This window comes from Rhinatrema bivittatum, chromosome 16, assembly GCF_901001135.1.
Source record: "Rhinatrema bivittatum chromosome 16, aRhiBiv1.1, whole genome shotgun sequence".
NCBI classification, from domain to species: Eukaryota; Metazoa; Chordata; class Amphibia; order Gymnophiona; family Rhinatrematidae; genus Rhinatrema; species Rhinatrema bivittatum.
Genome location: NC_042630.1, coordinates 6,083,522 through 6,098,265, shown reverse-complemented (window position 1 = coordinate 6,098,265; position 14,744 = coordinate 6,083,522). Strand labels below are relative to the sequence as shown.

The window sequence follows — 14,744 nt, the reverse complement described above, 5'->3', positions numbered from 1 at the left end:
AAAGGAGTTAAATCTGAAGTACAAGGAAGGTCAGCAGGGAGACCCTCAGAGGTAAAGGTCCGACCTGGGACAAAGCACGGTGGCAGCGTCTTCTAGTAAGTCCAATGAGAGTCCATGCAGGGGCAATCGGTGACTTCACGTGAGAACCTTGGTACAGAAGGTGGAAGAGGTTTTTTGCTTGAAGAGCTTTAAATTATTTTGGTAATATTTTAAATTGTGCATGAGGGTGGGTGGGTTGTGAGGATCCTGCTGTGCTCAGAGGCTGCGAGTGTGAATCCTGGCATTAGTGCACTGGGGTATGTGGATCTCGGTCTGCTCAGAGGTTGGGAGCGCGAGTTCTGGCACCAGTGCGCAGGAATGTGTGGCTCTTTCTGCTCAGAGGTTGCGAGTGTGAATCCTGGCACTAATGCACCGGGGTGTGTGGATCTCTGTGCTTGGAGGCTGGGAATGTGAATCCTGGGATTAGTGCACTGGGGTATGTGGATCTTGGTGTGCTCAGAGGCTGGGAGCGTGAGTTCTGGCACTAATGCTCAGGAGTGTGTGGATCTTTCTGCTCAGAGGCTGCAAATGTGAATCCTGGTCCTAGTGTGCTTTCTCCATAGGCTGGCACAGTGACAGTCCTGGATAAGACAGCTGAGATTGTTGTACGCTGTCAGTGCTGGGCTGTACTTCTATACTAACGAGAGTACAATCTGATCTGGAAATCCAGGAGGCTGAAGAAAAAGGAGCCCAAGATTTCAGAGGATCTGAAAATATCCTATCAGCTGTGTGCATCTCTGTCTCTCCCTCAAGATTCAGTAAACTTTCTTAGTCTGACAGTTCATGCTTTGCCACAATAATACACAAAGTGGTAAAAAGAAAGATATGCAAAGTACAGAAGAGAAATAGCAAAGACAATTCCCAGATTTTGGAACTCGTCCACATCCTCTCTGCTCTGCAGTTTGCTGGAGTCTCCTCTGGTATTCTCAGCCCCTGCGCTCTGCAGTTTGCTAGAATCTGCACTGGGTATTTTCAGTCCCTGAGCGCTCTGCATTTTTTTTTTGGCTTCTCCCCTGGGCATTTTCAGTGCATGCGCTCTCTACCTTTTGCTGGACTCTGGTATTTCAGTCCCTTAGCTTTGTGCTTTTCTGCAGTCTCCTCTGGTATTTTCAGCCCCTGCACTCTTTGCATTTTGCTGGAATCTCTTCTGGTATTTCCAGCCCCTTAGTGCTCTGTGTTTTTGTGAAGTCTTCCCTGGGTATTTTCAATCCCTTAGCTCTCTGCAGTTTGCTGGCGTCTCCCTCCTGGTATTTTCAGCCCATATTCTCCGTGAAAGCGTGCACCTGTGTAAATGCTTTTGTAAGTGATTTAACTAATTTCTTTGGCGCCCTCCAGTGGTGGAGAATGATATCTGAAGTCACCTTCTCTGTGTGGTCACATGATTTCTGGGAAAGGGTGTGAGGTATTTGAGAAACAGAACTGAGTGAAAGAGAAGCAGGAGGAACCCAGAGAGGAAGGACAGGGAGACTGAAGCATCCAGGATTCCAAGCATAGAAACAGCAGAAAACAGCACGGAGACACACCCCCAGGAATCCCAACCCAGGTAATGGGGAGACTGAGACCCCTAGAAGCCCCATCCCAGAAATAGAAAGGCGAGAGCAGGACACAGACACGGCAGGAGAAAATTGGGAGACAGACACCAGGCATCCTATCTCAGGACTCCCAGCTGTGGGGTGAGGGAGACAGACCCCTGGGAGTCCCCTGCCAGCACAGAAACAGCAGGAGAGGTCGGGGACACACATACTCAGGAATCCCATCTCAGGACTCCTAGCACAGAGACAGGAGGGAGCGAGATCCCTAAGAACCCCCATCCCAAAACTCTCTGCACAGATTGGAGCGATTGGGACACCCAGCACTAAGACTGCAAGAGAGACTGGGGAGACTTAGAAGCCCAGGACTAAGACCCCTAGAAGCTTTCAACTTCAGACAGCCGGTGCCCGAAAGAGCTGAGACCCTCCACGAATTGAGGTGAGTTGTCCTGCACTCCAATCTTTTTTCCCCCATCAGGAAGTGTGTGCATGAAATGTTGTGGGTTTTGTTATGGCTGTCCCTGGACTCCTGGCAAGCTCTAATACCACACAGGAACATTATTCAGGTCATTATTATTATTATTATCATTATTATTGTTCAACTGTTCTATGTAAAGCCCACTACTCTTTTTGGGCATCTAAAAGTTGTATGTAAACCGGATTGATTTGTAGTTCCTACAAGAACTTCGGTCTATAAAAATTAAAAATAAATAAATATAAATAAAAATAAATCTTCTCATTATCATCCTCTTTAGATCCCATTGCATGTTGGGAGTTGTAGTTCTACAGCCTGTGAGGAAGTACAAGGTCCATGAAGGGGTTCACTCTGTCCCTCTTAACTCTCACACCCTTCATGAAAATACTGCTTCATGCTGCCCCCCCATCAGTTAGTGGAAGCTTGGGGTACTGACAGGGAGATGACCATTTCTCTCCCCCACGCAGAATGGCTTCAGGACGGGTCCGATCCACACGGAAACTGAAGCAGTGGATGACAGAGCAGGTGGAGAGTGGCAGGTACCCTGGGCTGATCTGGGACAATCCTGGCAAGACTATGTTCCGCATCCCCTGGAAGCATGCGGGCAAGCAGGACTTCCGCCATGACGAGGATGCTGCCATCTTTAAGGTAATTGTGAGGTGGTCCCTGTGGAAGTGTCGTGTGTGTGATCGCTCTGGGGCAGGGTTGGAGGCCATTGCAAGCAGAGTGTGTATGAGAGGGGAGTCTTTTTGGGGTGATGTGATGCTCCATTGCTGGAGCAGAGTATGTGTATAGGTCTGTGAGTGCGGAGGGGCTCAGAATATTGTGCATGCATTTTGTCTCCTCAGGCTTGGGCTGTGTTTAAGAATAAATACAAGAAAGGGGACAAGACAGACCCAGCCGCATGGAAGACACGACTGCGCTGTGCCCTGAACAAAAGCCCCGAGTTCCAGGTGGTCTCTGAGCGCTCCCAACTGGATATATCTGAGCCCTACAAGGTGTACCGTATCGTACCTCCTGCAGAACAGAACAGTGAGTGATAGGGGTTGTCCTGAATCAAAGTCTGTGTGTGGGGATAAGCTCCTGGGTTCAAGCCCCCAGGTATAATCCCAGTAACTGCATGTGTTTATATGGGATAAGCCCCCCAGGTCAGAGTACCAATGTGCACGGTCTGAACCCGTAGCAGGGGTGCAGGGGACAGAGTCACTGAGAGTATGCTGGGGTGGAATCACTGAGGGCGTGCAGTGGATGGAGCTGCTGAGGGCATGCAAGGGGAGGAGGTACTGAGGGCATGGGAGAGGCCAAGGGTGCACAGGCAGTGGAGGCATTGGGATCAGAGGTAGTGGAGGTATACAGGGTGGGTGTGGGGGGGTTGCTGAGCATGTGCAGGAAGGAGGTTAAAGGTGTCCTGCATCATATTTCCCATGGAGCTCAACAGTGCACACTAGGTGCATCTTTACTCTCCCTTAACCTCTCTGTTTCTCTGCAGTAATACCCTTACCTGGCCAGATAGGGAGGACAAAGAGCATAAAAGAAGAACAGAGGGGCACCTCATCTGAGGAGGAGATGGAGGCCAAACCCGCTTTTACTCTGGACCTCCTTAATCTGGTGAGATCCTGGCAGAGATATCTATATGTGCTGAGTCTGGATTGTGAATGTGTGTGCTGTGATTTTAGTGTATTGGGGGAAGGCTGTGTAGTTGTGCACTGTGATGCCGTTGTGTTGGTGTGAGATTGTGCACTAAGGTCTTGGTCTATGGGTGTGTGTCGATGAGAGGTTGTTGGTAGGTGGGTGTGACTTTGTTGTGTTGACGGGAGGGTGAATATTCTGATCTTGTGTGTTAGCCATGTGTGCTGTGATTGGTGTGGCTTTGTGTTTATATGAGGCTGTGATTTTATTGTGTTGGTGTGAAGTTCCGCCTACTTTGCTTTTCATTGTGTTTGTGTGGGGCGGTGCACTTTTCATTGTGTTTGTGTGTGTATGCTGTTTTCCCTATCACAGGGGCTGAAGCTGGAAAGCGAGTCTGACATCAGCAGTTCTGTGTCTCTGGAGGACTCCGGCATCAGCAGCAGTGCCAATAGTCCCAGCAACAGCGAGAGTAAGGAAAGGAGCCTGCTTTTCTATTGGGTCTTCAGATACCTAGACCTACATAAAGGCACAGACTTACAATGTTGCAGACTGCGTTGGGCTCTTTAGAGTGCATGGTAATAATACGGTGTTTTCTTCTTCCAATCCAGGCTTTACTGAGTCAATTTCAAACATGGCAGTGGAATCCCAGCCCGCTCCAGGTATAGTCTCCATCACTGCCACAGAGTGGCATTGCAGGCCACACGGAAGACTATGGGTGCTGGGAGTTGTGTGTGTAACACCTGAGTCACTCTGTGCTGGAGGATATGGCTAAAGCAGGAGATATTCTGTGCTGGTAACATGGGAGAGGGTCGGTGTGGCAATTGTGGGTAACATGGAGATGGCCCATGGTAGAGATCATGAATGTTGCAAGAGATGGTCCGTGCTGGAGATTGTGGGTAACATGGAGATGGCCCATGGGTGGAGATCATGAGTAATGCAAGAGATGGTCCGTGCTGGAGATTGTGGGTAACATGGAGATGGCCCATGGTGGAGATCTTGAATAATGCAAGATGTGGCCCGTGCTGGAGATTGTGGGTAACATGGAGATGGCCCATGGTGGAGATCATGAATAATGCAAGAGATGGTCCATGCTGGAGATTATAGGTAACATGGAGATGGCCCATGGTGGAGATCATGAATAATGCAAGAGGTGGCCCGTGCTGGAGATTGTGGGTAACAAGGGAGATGGTTTATGCTGGGGATTGTAGGTTACATGGTTGACAGTTTATACTGGGGGTCATGGGAGAGGGTCCTTGGGAGGGGGGGGGGTCTTGAGAGTAACATAGCTCTGCTTTGGAGTTGTAAGTTTAATTCTTCCTCCACCTTTCTCACCTCTCTCTGCAGGACCTTATTCCATGCTCATCACTTTTTACTATGGAGGACAGCTGGTCTGCACAAAGACAGTGCAAAGCAACGACTGTAGAATCCTACCGGGCTCCCCCGGGACAGACATGGGCCAGACCATGGTTCCCAGGACCATGCAACAAGTCTTCATGCCATCCACCATCACCATTGCAGATGCCAATAAGCGGGAGGCTGCAGATAAGCTGCTTACGTTCTTGGAGAAGGGTGTGATGTTGGCCAGTAACTCACAGGGTATCTTCATCCAGCGATCCTGCCAGGGCCGTGTATTCTGGACTGGCCCATGCGCCCCCCTCAGCGGGCAGTCCACCAAACTGGACAGAGATACCTTGGTCAAACTCTTTGACAGCAAGCAGTTCCTGAGAGGTGAGAACCAGCCCACCACGTACAAAGTCAACGTACCATGTTATAAACCCACTACACTCTACGCCACTCTCTCAGTGAGAGGGTGATGGATCTCTGGAATAGACTTCTAGCACAGGTTAGAGGAGGTGAATTAATGGCAAAATTCAGCATGCATGGAGCAGATACAAGGTGATATGGAGGGAAATGACCACAGATAGAGTAAGGCACAAATGGGCAGGGGTGTGGGTGCGTGTGTGTGTACTAAGCAGTCTTTATCTGCCACATCTTCTAGGTCTCTGTATAGGCAGAGTTTAGGAGTGGTCAACTACAGTCTAAGAGCCACAAGGTCAAGTTTTCAGGATATCCGCACTCGATCTGCATGAGATAGATTTGCATGCACTGCCTTCGTTGTATGCAAATGTCTCTCATGCATGTTCATTGTGGATATCATGAAAGGAGAAATTGTTACTTACCTGATAATTTTCTTTCCTCTAATGAAGGCAGGCCAATATTAGGGAATATTAAGCCATTTACCAGTCTTCACACTATGAGCAGGAACGACACTCTGCAATGTCCACACCTGAAGGGCAAACCAGAGGCACAAAGCGGCAGCAGAGGACAGGTCAGGGATTGGCCTTCCTTCATTAGAGAAAAAGAAACTTATCAGATAAGTAGTAATTTCTCCTTCCTCTGCACTCAAGCAGGCCAATCCATGCCAGGGGGATATTCCAAAGCTACACCGAACAGGGCAGGAGGCTACCGCAAACCAGTCAACACCGCCCATGTGAACGCGGCATCCTTGAACACCCAAGTGGTAATGCTTGGAAAAGGTGTGTAAAGATGACCGGGTTGCTGCTCAGCAAATCTCATCAGGAAACAATCAAATATCCGCCCACAATAGCGCCTCAGCTCTCAGGGAATGCAGTCTAATCTACTTCGGCAAAGGAATCTTGGCATCCACATAAGCAGCTGTGATGACTCCACAGGCTCTAGTTGCCCGTGTCACTGGTTCACCTTGTTTACCATCACCATAGAGCACAAACTGGCGATCGGACTTCCACATCGCTTTAGCAATGTCCAAGTACCGCCCCATAGGTCCAAACCTGACATCCTGGGAGCGAGACTTCACGCTGGGCTCTGCCAGAAGGTCAATGGAATTGTTGTGTCATCTCCTGCCCCCTCAGACCGAGGGGATGGACCAGTGTTGGCAAAATCAGGAGGCAAATCACCTTGAGCATCCAGGCAGTGCTGACACAGACTCACAGAAAGCTTTGGGTGTATTGCTCTTATGTAGCATGCGGCACAGATAGCTAAGCACTTAGCCTTCTTTGACACCAGCCCCATGCGCCAATACACCTTCAGCAGTCAACTATGTGCCCAATACACACTCAGCCAATTGTGCAAAATATATGCAAAGGCCCACGAGTGCAATACATGCTCTTCAAGGTGCCAATACTGATAGGCCGTCTGAGTACGATCACAACCCATGAAGGACCGTTGTGGCCTATCATGAGGCAAGCAAAAAGGAAGCCTGGAAGCAAAGCCCAAGCAAATGCATGCTCAACCCACAGAGCCTGCACTGCCTCCCAGCCACATGAGCAGGGGTCGCCACACACCAAGGCGGAGAAGGAAGGAGACGCAGTAGGAAAGAGGAGAGGCTCACTAAATCTTCTTGACATTAAATGGTTTTTGTTTTACTTGTGATCAGCCTCCCTGACTGAGCAGGAATGAGTCTCTGGCTCCCTGAAAAAAGGGCGAAAGCCTTCACTGCCGAGTCTCAGGCTCTCAAATGAGGGAGGGACCCACCGGTATCATCTCAGGAGGCAAGCGGTATTAACCAGTTGCTAGTCTGCTTCAGAAATTGTTGTTTTGGGTTTTTTTGTTTTTTTTAAATATTGGCCCCTTACGTTTCCCCTGTGTGATCCTTTTCCTCAGAGCTCAGGAGAGGATCTGCTTAGTTTAGTTTTTCTTTATGAGTAGGGGTGTGTCAGTTATAGGAAATATTTGCGGAAAGAAAGATAAGAAAGCAAAAGCCATCATACAGTCATCGGGTACCCAGGAGAGATGGAGCGAGAACCCGTTTTAATGCGTGCCGATATTGCATCGGTCTGTGGGTTTGCCTCTAGCAACAAGCTCCTCACCTCTGCGTTGTGTGCGTGCGCGCCTTCAAAGCTGAGCCATGATGCTGCAGCGCATTAAGGTTTATCATTCATTCAGGCCAAGCCTGTAGCTCTGTTATTAGAGTCAACTTGATACGAGGTAATGTTTTCACTTAAGTTAATACCTATATACTGCACATACCAGACTTAAAAAGCAGCTCAAGGCGGTTCACAACAGAATATCACATAAAATGCAGACAGCAAAAGGTTCACAGCACCCACCCCTCCTCACTGCACAGCAGATTCCTGGGTCAGGGTGACATTTGGGACAGACTGTGATTGTGCTGATTGTTAGTGTTGTCATTATACAGGCAGATTTTGTTCTATACACTTCTGCACCTGTTTCTGGAACCTGCTGACTCTTATTCTTACTGTGCAGACTTGGATCTGTGTCGGACACTGGCTGCTCCTGCCCCCGAGTATCGAGTGACACTGTGCTTCGGTGAGGAGTTCTCTGCAGCCGACCCAGTGACAGACAAGCTCATTAGCCTGCAGGTCAGTGCTAAGGCTCTGGGACTGGTGCTCGTGCAGAGTCCCCGAGAGGGAGAGAGCTGTTTGCCTTTGCTTGTTTCCTTCCTCTAGCAGTGTCTCTTTCTCCTCTTACAGATTGAACAGGTAATGGCCAAGCAGCACATGCATGAGCTGGAAGAACTGAGCACTAGGGCTGCAGCCCTCATCCTCAGTAGTGCAGTCCCCTCCACCTTTCTCCTCTATGAATGAAGAGCTGAGACCCTTTGGACAGAGGAAGATGTACATCATTCCCACCTCACCGCTGAGTCTCACAGGGGCCAAGGGCTGGCAGCAGCAGGGGCCTTCGGAGAAGCTTTTGATCATGAGCTCAAAATGATGAGGACTCTCAAAGTTGTTTCTTTTGTGAGGCGACACCCCGCTGCTGAAGGATAATACACCTGGCTCTTTTTCTAAGATTTAGGACAGAAGCTCTTAAATATACATGGAAAAGGGATCTCAGGTTTGTAAATATATGTCACCTCCTCCCTAGACTTTCAGGAGGTGTGTGGTGTTGGGTTTTCATTGGAGTTTGGGCCTAGTTTCTTTTCCCATAGCACATGCTGTCTTGTCCTGTACAAAATTATCTTGTTAAAATAAAATGTTATTATGTAATACTGGAACAGTCATCTTATGCAGTATAAGAATCACTATTTTCCAAGTAATTAGAAACTCCAAGTATACCAACTACTCTGGATAGCAGCTACTGAAGGTGGTGACCAAGATATGCTAAAAATGCACATATTGAGGCCACATCTCTAATTCCATTCACTCTTTCCTAGGTGGCCTTTACGTAGGCTGTGCCGCTAATTTTGCCAACTTTCTCTAGATGTCCTGCTTGCAGGTTGTGCCTCTTAACACTTTCTGTTGTTTTCTAGATGCCCTGGCTATAGGCCATACCCACTTTTTCTACCTGTCCTGCTTACAGTGGTGCTGCTCACCCCACCCACTTTTATATTCAATCACATGCAGTGATCCAGCTACCAAGCCCATCCCCTCCATGCATTAGCAAATGGTAAAAGAGAACAGTGGGGGACAGATACAGAGAGGAACCTGGGTCTGGGGATGAACTACCATAACACCAACACATAACTTAATGACAGCAGAGTAGTAGTAATAACGCACTATGTAATATATTTAGATTACGCAACTCTTCTGGCATGCACACGACATTCTAAATTGCGCACAACTTCCTTATTGTGCCATTAAAGGTGACAGAGACTGTCACAGCCATTCTTTGTGCAGTAGTAGACACTATTTGCCCTTAGCACATAGGTTTGCACAAATAAAATATGTAATTTCTACTCTTTCAAATAAACATTAGTAGAAAACACCATGGCAAATAAGTTTTCTTCAGAGCTGTAGCATCCTTTTCTTGCTCCTAAGGAAATATAGAATTGGAAGACATCAGAAGCAGTCATTGTTGCATCATCTAAAATAACTCTCTACCTTTATTGATCTGTGATAAGGTCTGATAAAATTACCACAGTGCCCTCACCACTGTCCCTTTTGTCACAGGAGTAGCACCAGCCTCTCCAACAGCTCAGAGTACCTTCCTGATCACAGGAATACCACCAAAGGCACTGGTAATACACACACACACGAATATCATCACAGTGCCCAGTTTATCACAGAAATACCACTACATCTAATAATCCTTAAAGGAATATCACTACACTACCTTAGACAGAGCATTATTGCAGGCATATCATTCAGTGCCTTTGTCACAGCAATTCTGCCACAATTCACGTGTTGTCACAAGAAGATTACCTCATTGCCTTCACTGCATCCACCAGAGTACTGTATGATGCATTATTTTGCAGAAGGTTTTTTTGAAACTATTATGTTCAAGTGCAGAACAGACGCGCTGGACATGCTGATGCTGTGCGTGAGTTAAAGGGCAGGCTCCAATGTTCCCTCTATGGATTATGTGCAAAAATATGATTACTCTGCAAGCACTACTTTGATGCAAATAGCCTATCAATTTTATGCTCACAGCAACCCATCCTTAGAGGCATCAGTGAAGCAGCATGCACACAAACTCCCACATACTCACAAAACACATTTGCCTATTCACTCTCATACTCTCACACGCATACATGCTCATTCTCACAAACACACACACACTCTCATTCACTTCCCTGACACTCTTGCACACAATGCTCTTCTACAAACTCATCTCAGTAACTGCAACCCCTTTTCTGCCAAACAGTTTGAGAAGTAACACAAACTCCTCAGGACTCAAACAACTATGACATGCCCTAGAACACTAAGACACCACCTCCTGGGGTTAACAGAACACAACTCTACAGAAAACTACATGCCAGCAGAAATTCAGCACTTCAGTTACACATGCAGAACACAGATAGACCCTTACCTAATACAGAATAAGGGACTACAAATTAGAAACAGAAACATGCAGACAAAAATAAAATGGAAAGCCAGAGAAACCAAACTCTGAACAGTGGAATATTAAAGAAAGAACAAAATACAAATATGTAATGCCCATCCCCAAAGATAGCATGTGCCAATCACTCAAAATAATTGTTTTATTTACTTTTGTTGTCTGATCTTATTTTTGTAATCAGTTGGTCCCAGGTTTTTTTTTCCATGTTCCCTTTCTCAGTCTTTTCCCAATTCATTTTATAAGGTCTCTTTTTTTTTTTTTAATCTTTCTCCACCTGTCTTCTTCCCTTCCTCCCTCCATCCACACCCATAGGCTCTCAAACCTCATGTCCACACACACACACAGAGCCTCTCACTGACCTACAGGCTCTTATCCTCCCCAGAGGATCTCTCCCACCCCCATACATACACATGTTCTTGACCCCCACACCCATCCATACACATACACACATAGCCTGGGCCTTGTCTTCAACTACCAGAGGGATGTGATTCACTGGTGGCCATCATGTTCTCATCCTCTCTTCGGCCGCCAGCAGCATGGGGTCCGCTGGTGGCCTCAGTGTCCTCTCTCTGTAGAACAGGTTCTGTGGTGGCCTGCCAAGTTGTGGGGTGGGCGGCAGAAGGACTCATGTTTATTTGAATGTCATTTTCTGCTGCTCTGGGACTGATCTTGTAAGAGCTGCAAGACTGGCTCCCATTGCAGCAGGAAATGATGTTTGGATAAATGTGACTCCTGCTGCCCAGGATGAGGTGTAGGAAGATGTGATGCCACATCCCTGTTCCCTGCACGGGGTAGGAGTGTGGATGTGTGTGAAAAAAGTTGTGCACAGCTTAGAGGGAACAGTGGCAAGCTCATTCAGTCCCAGTTTTGCCTCCATTGCACATATCTGTATTTTATAAAAGGCTTATCAATAGACTCATATATAATAAATAAGTATATTCTTTTGTCTGATTATTGAGCCTTGTCCTATACTAATTTATTTATTTATTTATTTATTTTTGGTTTTTATATACCGGAAGTTCCTGTATACAATACATATCACTCCGGTTCACATTTAACAGAAATAACTATCGCCGGGGAGGCGGTTTACATGGAACATATCGAATATAATGAACGGATAATAATCAAGGTAAAATCTATTATGAAACAGCTAAGATCAACTTAGAGAACAACTTAGAAAACAACTTGAAACATATAACTGACACAATATGAACATTACAATAATGCTGTAAGACAAGGCTGAAAGTTTGTTCTTCTTGCTTTTAGCTCTCTGGGAAAGCTTGATGAAAAAGCCAAGTCTTGAGTTTCACTTTGAAAGTAGTATGGCACGGTTCAAGGCGGAGGTCCGGTGGTAGTGAGTTCCAGAGAGACGGGCCTGCTGTGGATAGAGCACGTTTCCTCAGGGTAGATTTAGCAGGTTGGGTGATCATTCTATTCTGGTATGCCCTTCTGGTTGGTTTGTTAGAAGATTGTAGTTGAAGCAATGATGGGGTCCTGGGGAGAAAGTGACCTATAAGGGTACTCCTTGTTAATGATTTCCTCATCCAGTACTACACGACAGAGTGAATCTGAGGCAGGACCTGAATCTGCCTGTCCTAAAAAAAAAAAAAAAAAGAAAAAGCCAGCTGACACACTAGTGACTGCCAGGTGAACCACAGTCCTCAAATTCAGTGGCTGGCACAAATTGCCTTTTATAAGCTTTAATTGCTGAAGCCTTTAAGCAGTTTAGGACTGTGTTACAGTCCCTTGGTCTTAACTCATTTAGACTACTCTAGCGGGCTGTATATAAGCTTACCTGATAAGCTTTTGAGGGTCTTTTTCGGTACTCGAGAACCTTCACTGGTTGCCAGTTAAATATCCGGTGTATTCTGTCTACTAGTCCAGCTTCACAAACTGTTATGTTCTGACTCCTCGTGTAGATTCAAGAATCTGATTGGATGGTACCCGCCTTCTTGTTCTTTACGATCTACTGGTCAGTACCAACATTTTAGGCTTCAGAAGAGCAGATCTAGGGGCTTTGCATTGTCACAGTTCTTTGGAACTCTCTGCCAGCAACATTCGGGGTTGAAGAGGATATACACGTGTTCAGGAAGCAGCTAAAGGCTGTCCATTTTAAAGATGTGTACCATTGACATGCCAGCTCATCAAATGTGTTATCCCTTGTTTGTTTTAATACGTAACAGTTGTATTTTCTATCATTTTTATGTCTGTTTTAACCTAGATTGTACCCTGCACTGAATTCTGTGTTGTGGGAAGTTGTGGAATATAAACCTTTAAATAAATCAATCCGGTCATGTTGGCGCATGCCCTGTGAGCAAGCCACACAAGGGCACTGAGACAAAATCAGGCAAGATAGCTAATGAGGGCAGCAAGATTAGTGGCAACAGGGCCACAGATTTCCTTCACCAAGAGAAGATGTAGCCAAGGCAAACCGCACTATAATATAATTATAGCAATGGAGGCTATCACGACCCGGTATTTTTGGTACTGTGGGGATAAGAATGAGTATATTCAATGATTGCAGACAATTTAAGGGGTCTTTTTTTGAAGCAATGGCTATATGGAGGTTGTAGGAAAAGCCTCACTGAATGCTACCCATCTTTCACTGCTGTTCATAGCGTGGATACTTTTACCCCCCCCCCCCCCCTTCCCCCATCAGAAAAAGGGGCAGGATAAGGTTAGAGGAGAGAAAGTCCTCATGGATTTTCTGTGGGCTCATGCTCAGAGTGCAGTCCTGCTACATGATGGCCCACATAGTGTTTGCAGGTCTGCATGCACTGAGACTATTTAAAAATAAACCTTAAAAATGTTACACACTACATGTGGGTTAATAGCCATGTTTGGAAGATTCAGAGGCAAGTGTGTCTCCAATGCCTTGAGTTTAAAATGTAAATGTTGAATGTTTTGAATGTTGGTATATAAAATGTTGATATATAATCTTGATATGTTATATAAAATGATATGGTATATATGATATGGTATATCATATATACCATATGGTATATAAAATGTTGATATATAATCTTGAATGTTGGTATATAAAAAAACTTAAATAAATAAATAAATAAATAAATTAGAACATAAGACCATGCCATACTGGGTCAGACCAAGGGTCCATCAAGCCCAGCATCCTGTTTCCAACAGTGGCCAATCCAGGCCATAAGTACCTGGCAGGATCCCAAGGGGTAGAAAGATTCCAAGCTGCTTGTCCCAAGAATAAGAAGTGGATTTCTGCTCAGGAGGACAGATGCCTCTAAAGCAATGCACCTCCTTCAGCTATTAGGCTGGGTGGTAAACTTCTCAAAGAGCAGTCTAGACTCCTCGCAAACACTAGAGTTTCTAGGGCATAGGAGAGAGTGTTCTGGAATTCGTTGCCAGAGGATGTGGTGAAAGCTATTAGTGTAGCTGCTTTTCAAAAAGGTTAGGACAAGTTCCTGGAGGAAAAGTCCATTAACCATTATTAAGTTCGAGTTGCAGAAATCCACTTCTTATTCTTGGGATAAGCAGCTTGGAATCTCTACTCCTTGGGATCTTGCCAGGTACTTGTGACCTGGCTTGGCCACTGTTGGAAACAGGATACTAAGCTTGATGGACCTTTGGTCTCACCCAGTATAGCAAATCTTATGTTCTTATGTACTGTCCAGTACATCAAAATATCGAAAGTTCACATGGTGCACACTCAAGCATGTTGCACTGCTTCAATGAGTAAATATCTTTATTATTAACAGTTAAATCCTTCCAGCAACCCCTAATTCGGAAGCCTCTTTAGCACTGCCATGCTCTGAACTTGGCTATGCCATTAAAACTCTGGAGAACTGCAGAGCTACAGCTTACAGAATTTAAATAATTCAGAGATGCACTTCAAGCAAGCAAACCCAGGTTAAAATGTTTCCTGAATTATTACAGCTAGAGGGAAAAAAATTCAATTCATTTTAATTTTTACCTCATTTGCACTGAAATGAGAAATCTTGTTACTAGTTATAAGGTTTAAAGATTTTATGGTATTAACAACTTATGTAAAGAAATACAACCATAAGTTATTGCAACACTTTTCCTGATCTTTTGCCCATATCTACTCTACCATTAACAGTGCAAAATTATTGTTTGTTTGTTATATTGGTACATCTGTGTGTAGAGCTCCTTTGATTCTTCCCATGCTCACATAACGTGAGAAGTCTGGCTATAGCTCAGTTGTCCTTATCTTAAAGCAAGATACTCCCCTGCTGGTTCCCATGTCTCTAGCTTTCAAGGTTAGTGCACTGGTATGTCTCTCTGATTAGCAGAGGCCTGTA

At 45.7% G+C, this 14,744-nt stretch overlaps 1 protein-coding gene across 2 annotated transcripts; it reads left to right on the top strand.

Annotated features, from left to right (window-relative positions):
• The first annotated feature begins 781 nt into the window (after positions 1-781).
• On the top strand, positions 782-11,403 carry IRF9 (interferon regulatory factor 9). Of its 2 annotated transcripts, none has more exons than XM_029581983.1 (9): positions 782-1,582; positions 2,511-2,691; positions 2,892-3,075; positions 3,533-3,651; positions 4,045-4,141; positions 4,281-4,331; positions 5,017-5,400; positions 7,918-8,033; positions 8,145-11,403. In XM_029581983.1, exons 2-9 carry the CDS (start codon positions 2,512-2,514, stop codon positions 8,256-8,258), a joined length of 1,245 nt encoding a protein of 414 aa, XP_029437843.1. In that variant the 5' UTR covers positions 782-1,582; position 2,511; the 3' UTR covers positions 8,259-11,403. The 2 variants fall into 2 exon arrangements, with proteins under 2 accessions (XP_029437843.1, XP_029437842.1); XM_029581982.1 differs by having other exon boundaries at positions 794-2,007.
• The last annotated feature ends 3,341 nt before the right edge of the window (positions 11,404-14,744 follow it).